This window comes from Berghia stephanieae, chromosome 14 (assembly GCF_034508935.2).
Source record: "Berghia stephanieae isolate SIO BIC M18660-M18661 chromosome 14, UCSD_Bste_1.3, whole genome shotgun sequence".
In the NCBI taxonomy this organism is placed as follows: Eukaryota; Metazoa; Mollusca; class Gastropoda; order Nudibranchia; family Aeolidiidae; genus Berghia; species Berghia stephanieae.
The window spans coordinates 1,435,881-1,445,627 of record NC_088373.1 but is presented as its reverse complement, the minus strand read 5'-3'; the positions used below and the strand labels follow the sequence as shown (position 1 = coordinate 1,445,627).

At 39.0% G+C, this 9,747-nt stretch overlaps 1 protein-coding gene across 22 annotated transcripts in view; it reads left to right on the top strand.

Annotated features, from left to right (window-relative positions):
- LOC144959892 (roundabout homolog 2-like) overlaps positions 1-9,408 on the top strand; it is a 238,293-nt gene extending 228,885 nt beyond the window's left edge. For 10 of the 22 annotated variants that reach the window (XM_078892727.1, XM_078892725.1, XM_078892724.1 and 7 more), the window contains 3 exons: positions 1-64; positions 2,271-2,336; positions 8,578-9,408. The exon at positions 1-64 is cut by the window's left edge and continues 86 nt beyond it. In XM_078892727.1, coding sequence (XP_078748853.1) covers positions 1-64; positions 2,271-2,336; positions 8,578-8,600 — 153 coding nt within the window. In that variant the 3' untranslated portion in view covers positions 8,601-9,408. Of the gene's footprint in view, positions 65-2,270; positions 2,337-5,461; positions 5,935-8,577 lie in introns of all 22 variants that reach the window. The other 12 variants (XM_078892715.1, XM_078892714.1, XM_078892713.1 and 9 more) reach the window with 3 other exon arrangements.
- Positions 9,409-9,747: the final 339 nt, after the last annotated feature.

Below are 9,747 nucleotides of genomic sequence, written 5' to 3'. Positions count from 1 at the left end.
ATCAGCGCCGTCGTCCACAAACCCTACCCCAAGTCTGAGAGGAAGAAACAGCTACAGGAACAAGGTGAGTCACACACAAGGGGATGGTAGGTAGGCATCCTTCCGTCTCAAGAGACGATGGTTTGCGCCCTGTATGGCTTTAGTCTCATCAGTCTTGTTGAGAGCATGGCAGTCTCTACCGCAGTTGTTGCACACGTAGTTTGACTGTGTGTTTGGTATTTGGATCTGCTGCAAGGGGATAATAATTATTATGAATATCTTGTTCATTTTTCGTGCGGCTATGTGGTCTTGTGGTATGACACTCGCTTTCGGATCGGAAGGTCCTGGGTTCGAGCCTCGCTCGGCGCATAGTTGAGTCCTTAGAAAAGGCTCTTTACTCACATTCTCTCACCGTACTCAGGTGTAAAATGAGTACCTGGCCGTCAACAGCGTTGTCTCTGTCCGAAAAAATTATAATATCGCCCTATAGGCGTCATGGCTTGTCCTAAATGTTATATGTTGCTGTCGGCCTTGTAAAGCGCTTTGAGCACGTTTAGTGGATATTGCGCTATATAAGCTCAATTATTATTATTATTATTATTATTATTATTAAATATACCGCCTACTAAATACCCTAAATTTTCAAGATGGCCGCCGTTGGTTGTGTAATTCTGATGACTCCCCCCCCCCCTTTTTAATGACTTTTATATATGTGACCCTTCGCCTCAAAACGGTATTAAGTCGGGATGGTTAAGATGTTGAAAGTTGAATTTATAATCAGAAATATCGGACTTGTGTAGAGGTTGTATGTTTTATTGAGGAGAATGGATACCATACTAATGGGTGCTAATGCCAACAATTTATATTTTTGACAAGTTTTACATTTAATTCGGCTTTAAAGCATTTGGTTCGTTCTGACGTAATACCATTTTGAGACGATGGGTCACAAATTATGTGTGTACATTCATATAATACAGTTATGAGATGAAAATCAATAATTTCTGTATTTTGCCATTTTGGGTGTCTATGCCCCTTTATAGTTTTTTAGATTTTGCTGGATTTATTATTGATGTTTTATATATATATATATATATATATATATATATATATATATATATATATATATATATATATACATGTCCCATACCCCAACGTGTACATATATGCAGGTCTGACATCCGAGCTCCAATTATGGGTTGAGTTTTCCACTACACCAATGGGCCCCATAAGGAATTGGGTTCTATCAGACCTGTAAATAAGTGAACGTTGTATACTATGGATACATAAGCTGCTGCTATCAATAGGTTTCAACAGTCGTGACGTCACTTCCCTCGTAATGACGCATAGTAACTTAGTAACTGGTTCTAAACTATCGGAACAAAGGCGGACACCCTTATGAAATACTTCTCCGACAAGCATAAACGTGTATCCAGAGGAAAAAAAACATTATAAATCTGATCATGTTTTTGAATTGTATACATTCTGATCACATGACATTATGTGAAAAAGCATGAAGAATAAATATAAAAAGTACCGATTTTCTTTGTTTAGAACCAATATTAATCTGCTCGTTGCTGGGCGGACGTGACATCAGACCTATTGAATCCAAAACCACTTACACAAAACATTGAGTATCAAGGCCCTTCAGAGGACTGGTCCGGTTTCCACACTACCAAAGAATTCGGTGCCGTCAACCGGTTATACTCAGGCCACTTAGAAGAATAAAAAAGGTTGCTTGTTAAATTCATGAGTGATTATTATTAGATCTATTGGGTTCTAATTATTTAAAAGATAAAGTCTACATGTAATTTATCTTTTAAAAAGCAATATCTTGTTTTCAGTAAGTGGCCTAAGTTACCCCGGGTGGCCTCAGTAGCCCCAGTTGACGTGCCGGAAACGAAGAGTATTTTAACTCTTGTACCCTATTTATTTAGTCTTGAGATAAATTGTGTATGTTTATCACAAGTCATTTTGAACTAACATCTTACTTTTCTTATTTGTTGTCACCACTTAGATATTTCACTTTTCACTTATGTACAGTCTACACGATGTTGTCATTATTATTATTATTGTTATTATTATTGTTGTTATTATTATTATTATTATTATTATTATTATTATTATTATTATTATTATTATTATTATTATTATTATTATTATTCCATATATTTAAACTAACCTCAGCTTAGACACATTCAGTCATCAAACTCTCCTTAATCTCGACTGTCTATACTTTTCCACCTCTCAAACCCCCTACCCACACCCCCGTCTCTCACCATCCACTCAAACAGCTCGTAAATATGGTCAACAACGAAAAGACACGTCAGGCCTTCAAGGAATGGAGGACGAAGCACAAGGTATTCCCTCATTTCATCATGGATACACTTAGCGTTAATCATTCAAACACAATGCGTCAATCATTGATACACAAAGCGCCAATCATTGAAACATATAGCGTCATTCATTGGTACACATAGCGTCAATCGTTGATATAGCGTCAATTATTGATACACGTAGCGCCATTCATTGGTACACATAGCGTCAATCATTGATATAGCGTCAATTATTGATACACGTAGCGTCATTCATTGGTACACATAGCGTCAATCGTTGATATAGCGTCAATTATTGATACACGTAGCGCCATTCATTGGTACACATAGCGTCAATCGTTGATATAGCGTCAATTATTGATACACGTAGCGCCATTCATTGGTACACATAGCGTCAATCGTTGATATAGCGTCAATTATTGATACACGTAGCGCCATTCATTGGTACACATAGCGTCAATCGTTGATATAGCGTCAATTATTGATACACGTAGCGCCATTCATTGGTACACATAGCGTCAATCGTTGATATAGCGTCAATTATTGATACACGTAGCGCATTCATTGGACACATAGCGTCAATCGTTGATATAGCGTCAATATTGATACACGTAGCGCCATTCATTGGTACACATAGCGTCAATCGTTGATATAGCGTCAATTATTGATACACGTAGCGCCATTCATTGGTACACATAGCGTCAATCGTTGATATAGCGTCAATTATTGATACACGTAGCGCCATTCATTGGTACACATAGCGTCAATCGTTGATATAGCGTCAATTATTGATACACGTAGCGCCATTCATTGGTACACATAGCGTCAATCGTTGATATAGCGTCAATTATTGATACACGTAGCGCCATTCATTGGTACACATAGCGTCAATCGTTGATATAGCGTCAATTATTGATACACGTAGCGCCATTCATTGGTACACATAGCGTCAATCGTTGATATAGCGTCAATTATTGATACACGTAGCGCCATTCATTGGTACACATAGCGTCAATCGTTGATATAGCGTCAATTATTGATACACGTAGCGCCATTCATTGGTACACATAGCGTCAATCGTTGATATAGCGTCAATTATTGATACACGTAGCGCCATTCATTGGTACACATAGCGTCAATCGTTGATATAGCGTCAATTATTGATACACGTAGCGCCATTCATTGGTACACATAGCGTCAATCGTTGATATAGCGTCAATTATTGATACACGTAGCGCCATTCATTGGTACACATAGCGTCAATCGTTGATATAGCGTCAATTATTGATACACGTAGCGCCATTCATTGGTACACATAGCGTCAATCATTGATATAGCGTCAATTATTGATACACGTAGCGTCATTCATTGGTACACATAGCGTCAATCATTGATATAGCGTCAATTATTGATACACGTAGCGTCATTCATTGGTACACATAGCGTCAATCATTGAAACACATTTCGTCATTCATTGTAACACATAGCGTCAATCATTGATAAATATACTGTCAATCGTTGATACACATTGCGTCATTCATTGTAACACATAGCGTCAATCATTGATAAATATAATGTCAATCATTGATACACATAGCGTCATTCATTGTAATACATAGCGTCAATCATTTTGCAATCTGACCTCCTTATGACGTGACAATGATTGACGTGTTCGTGTTGGTGTTATACAAGTATTCTATCCCAGGGCGTTAATTGATTGTCCTGGACCTGCAGATTGACCAAACAGTCTCCTATTTCCTGACATTCTGCTTTACCCACCTTGTCACTCGTTGCCTATAGAAAATACAGTCAGACCTGATTCAGAGCACATTTCAAAACGGAACAACATTAAAAAAGATGAGATCAACTTTTGTTTAATCCACAATGGAAATTACACTATTTGGTATTGGGCAGTTTTCTGATGTTATACAAGATTAACTCACTCAATCCTAGAGATTTTTGCTACTTTTTCAAAATTGGAAAAAAACGGATTAAAATTGAGCATGTACTATATATATATATATATATAGTTTTATTCAACTATCATCAACATGCATACACTATAAAACATTAGCTTTGATACTACGCCAATAATTTGTCTCATAAAAATGTAATTAAATAGGCATGGGGTAAAAGTAACCTGGGTAAACTACGGATATAGTTGGTGTTAGGGTTGAGTGAGTTAACGCCTCCAATAAATCCAACAGAGCTGAGATTATTCAAAATGCTCCAAATTTGAGGCAAAGTTTCCCCGATTGACTTAGCTTTCTTGAAGTTGGAAGTGAGAAAGGAAAAAAAAGGAGGGGAGGGGGGGGGGTGTCCGAGCGAGAAACCAAATGAATTCCTTTGTAACAGGTTTGACTGTATTTTCTACTTTTAACTAACACCACTGCTGCACCACACTTTATGACGTCACTCTTACTACCTCATGGCTTGCTCATACCCATAGTCGCTGTTAATCTTTCAATGCTTTGTCCAAGTCATGCGCAATACAAATTTATGTTTTTTTTTTTTATTTTTTTTTTTCGTGTCTCAAGCATACTATTTTTTTAGAAATGCTTTTGCTTTAAGTACTAACTGGCACTATCTTGTTTAATCAACGTGTACACATTTGTAGGTCTGATATCCCAACACAATAAATAAAACTTGATTCAACGTTGTTTTTCTTGAATAATGTTTCACGTTGGTTTGAAAGTATTTACAATAATACGATTTGAGGCCAAAAGAAATTGGCTTACCAGACCTGTTAAAGAAGTACGTGTTGATTTTTATCGTTTTGTTAAATTTATCCCTTTGACCATCAAACTATACCGTTAAAACAGACAGGAAATGAATTTTCACTTCCTCTGTTTTACTTGGTGATGGACGTTTGGTGTGAAAAGCCTTTCGACTTTGAAATATTTTAAACTTTTTTTTTGGCTTTTGCTGATATTGACTCATTCCATTCCAGGAATTAAAAAAAAATTGCAGAGCCTCATATAAATTACCTAAGCGCATAGCATCAATTCACTGGAATAGAATGAGTCATTAACTTGCATTGTCGTTTGCTTATTTCTATCGCATCAAAACAAACGCTTCTCTCTCTTTCTCTTACCCATCTCCTCCCCCCTACCCCTCTCCCTTTCCCCCGTCCAATCTTCATGCTATAGAAATGGATTTACCCGCCTACCATCGCCCTTATTACCCTACCCTCCCCCTCCACCACAACTACAACCACCCCAACAGCTACACCACCACCAACAACAACAGCAGCCATTTCTCAAACTTCAACGACAGCATCAACAATGTGACCTCCGACCCCCCTTACAAACATCGAGGCCACAACGGAACGCTGAGATCCACGGCTAGTGGGGGATATCCCATGCCCGCGACGACCTCCCAATCCCCCCACCCCAATCCCTACATTTCATCCAAATCTTTCAACCGTTCAATTTCATCCCCGAATCCTAACACGTCATCGAACCACCACGTCCTTGACCCCGTCCCCGTCCCCGACCTTGACCCCGGCCCCGTATATACCTCCTCCCCAGCTCCCTATTTCCATCCACGTCCCCCATCGTCCACATTTGGAGCACAAACCAATCCCACCATTCACCCTACGCAACCTCCTGCTGTGTCTGACGTAAGTATGCCGACAATGCAGCCCTGCTTCGCTTTATTTTCACATCCTCTTGCTTCATAACCAAGCCTTTACATGTCTTTTGACCTTTTTTGGTTCTTATTTGCACCTAGGGTGTCGTTATACTAAGGAAAGCTGGACATTATGCACATAGGGTGTCATTATACTGTGGATAGCTGGGCATCATGCACCTAGGGTTCATTATACTATGGATAGCTGGGCATTTTGTGCACCTAGGGTGTCATTATACTATGGATAGCTGGGCATCATGCACCTAGGGTTCATTATACTATGGATAGCTGGGCATTATGTGCACCTAGGGTGTCATTATATAATGGATAGTTGGGCATTGTGCACCTAGGGTGTCATTATACTGTGGATAGCTGGGCATCATGCACCCAGGGTTCATTATACTATGGATAGCTGGGCATTTTGTGCACCTAGGGTGTCATTATATAATGGATAGCTGGGCATTGTGCACCTAGGGTGTCGTTATACTAAGGATAGCTGGGCATTATGCACATAGGGTGTCATTATACTGTGGATAGCTGGGCATTATGTGCACCTAGGGTGTCATTATACTATGGATAGCTGGGGATTTTGTGCACATAGGGTGTCATTATACTGTGGATAGCTGGGCATTTTGTGCACATAGGGCGTCATTGTACTATGGATCGCTGGGCATTTTGTGCACCTTGAGTGTCATTATACTATGGATAGCTGGGCATTTTGTGCACATAGGGTGTCATTATACTGTGGATAGTTGGCATTATGCACATAGGGTGTCATTATACTGTGGATAGTTGGGCATTATGCACATAGGGTGTCATTATACAATGGATAGCTGGGCATTTTGTGCACCTAGGGTGTCATTATACTACGGATAGCTGGACATCATGCACCGAGGGTGTCATAACATGGATAGCTGGACATCATGCACCGAGGGTGTCATTATAACATGGATAGCTGGGCATTGTGTACCTAGGGTGTCATTATACAACGGGTAGCTGGGCATTGTGCACATAGGGTGTCATTAAACAATATATGCGTGACATTACACAATGGATAGGTGTCATTACACTTAAATATAGCTTTGCATCATGCTGGTGGGTTGTCACTAAACGATCAATAGGTGTCGTTACACTACTGATATCTAGGCATCATGCACCTAGGGTGTCATTATACTACGGATATCTAGGCATCATGCACCTAGGGTGTCATTACATTATGGATAGCTGGGGCATTATGCACCTGGGGTTCCATTACACTACGGATATATAGGCATCATGCACCTAGTGTGTCATTACTCAATGTAAAAATGATATTACACAAGGGATAAGTTTCATTACTTTGCACTATGCAGGTAGTTTGGACACACACACACACACACACACACACACAATATATATATATATATATAATATATATATATATATATGTATATATATACACATATATACATATATGTATATATATATATACACATATATACATATATGTATATATATATATATATATATATATATATATATATATTTATATATACACATACATACATACATGCATAGATGTACCGTAAATTAACTACTGCTTTTGTTTCTTCTTCTTCTTTTAAAAAAATGTTGTATAGTATTAATTTGTTAAAGTCCATCCATTTGTTCTTTATTGATCTTTATTCATCAGTCTATTTACCATTCCTTACACGTCTCCATTCATTTCTATTCCGTCAATGTTTTTTTTATCCATGTATCCTTTGTTGATGGTAATCCTGAATGAAATGATGGATTTCTGAACCAACCCTTTTACCAAACGTTACAGCGCAAAATCCACTAAATGTGCTCAAAACGTTTTACTAAGGGTCCATGACAAACAGCAACACGTAACATGTAGAACGAAACATGACGCCTGTTAGGCGATATTACACATTTTGTTTGTGACAGAGACAACGCTGTAACGGCCAGGTACTCATTTTACATCTGAGTACGGTGAGATATTGTTGGTAAAATAGCCTTTTCCAAAGCACTCAACTATGCGTGGAGCGAGGCTCGAACCCAGGACCCTCCGATCCGAAAGCGAGTGCCATACCACAAGGCCACATAGCCACACAACCTGGATTTAAATTGTTCATCCATTCATCCATTTCGACTATTTGTTTAACCCATTTTTGTCCTCCCCATTTGGTCTAGTGGTATGACTCTCGCCTTCGGATTGGAAGGTCCAGGGTTCGAGACCCAATTTGAGCGACGAATAGTCGTCCTTGGCACAGGCTCTTTAATCACATTTTCTCACAGGTGTAAAACGAGCATCTGACCGTTACCAGCGTTGACACTGTTGGATAAAACAAAAATGTAATATCGCCTAACAGGCGTCATATCTCGTCATACATGATAAGAGTTAATATTGGATTTGGACCCCTTGTAAAGCGCTCTGAGCACATTTAGTGGACATTGCGCTATATAAATCCTGTATTTTAAAAAATTGATGTCTTTATCATTTTTGATTTTGCTTTTTTTGTTTTGTTTGTTGTTGTTTTTTTTGTTTTTTTTTTTTGTTGGGTTTTTTTTTTTTCTGTTTTGAGTTTTGCCTCAAACGTGATTGAGTCATCCACTGTTCTGACTTTCTACCCTTTATTTCTTTGGCTTTCAGATCCCTATAGTGTGAAATCCTAGAAAAACACCAGCGTCAACTATTTACTATTTACACCCCGATACTTTCGCCACGTGATGGGTATTATTGCACCATCCCAACCGTCACAAGTTCCCCCCAAGTCTGTGTCCATTTGATGCCGCAAACAGACAGGAAACAAGAGACGCCACACCACGCCACGCCACGGCACGCCACGCCATCAAGTTTTTGATTACGTTGTCGTGGCGTGTTGTATAAAATACACACACTTTCCCTGGATTCGTGGAGGAAGAAGAAGATTCGGATTCGTGTTGAATGAATCCTTTTTCACCCTCAAGCTGTTTTTTTGGGGGGGATCGCCCTTTGTTCTTTGTATGTGTTGCCGGCCAAGTACAAGTCTATTGTCTCAATCCAGAGATCCAGAAGATGATGGTGAAACTCTGTGAGCTTTTATATAGCACAATATCCACTAAACGTGCTCAAAAGCACTTTACAATGAATGGTTTAGCAAATAATATAGGAACAAGTGTTTTCCTCAAACAGTGGGTTTTGTCATAGGGTGTAGCAAAAATGTAAGAACAAGTGTTCTCCAGACAGTGGGTTTTGTCATAGGGTGTAGCAAAAATGTAAGAACAAGTGTTCTCCAGACAGTGGGTTTGGTCATAGGGTGTAGCAAAAATGTAAGAAAAAGTGTTCTCCAGACAGTGGGTTTGGTCATAGGGTGTAGCAAAAATGTAAGAAAAAGTGTTCTCCAGACAGTGGGTTTGGTCATAGGGTGTAGCAAAAATGTAAGAACAAGTGTTCTCCAGACAGTGGGTTTTGTCATAGGGTGTAGCAAAAATGTAAGAAAAAGTGTTCTCCAGACAGTGGGTTTTGTCATAGGGTGTAGCAAAAATGTAAGAAAAAGTGTTCTCCAGACAGTGGGTTTGGTCATAGGGTGTAGCAAAAATGTAAGCACAAGTGTTCTCCAGACAGTGGGTTTTGTCATAGGGTGTAGCAAAAAAAAATATAGGAACAAGTGTTTCGTAAACAGGGTTTTTTCTCATAGGGTGAGCAAAAATGTAAGAACATTTGTTCTCCAGACAGTGAATTTTGTCACAGGGTGTCGCAAAAAAAAAAAAAAATAGGAATAAGTGTTCCTCAATCAGTGGGTTTTCTCACAGTGTGGCAAGAAGTATAAGAACTTGGTTC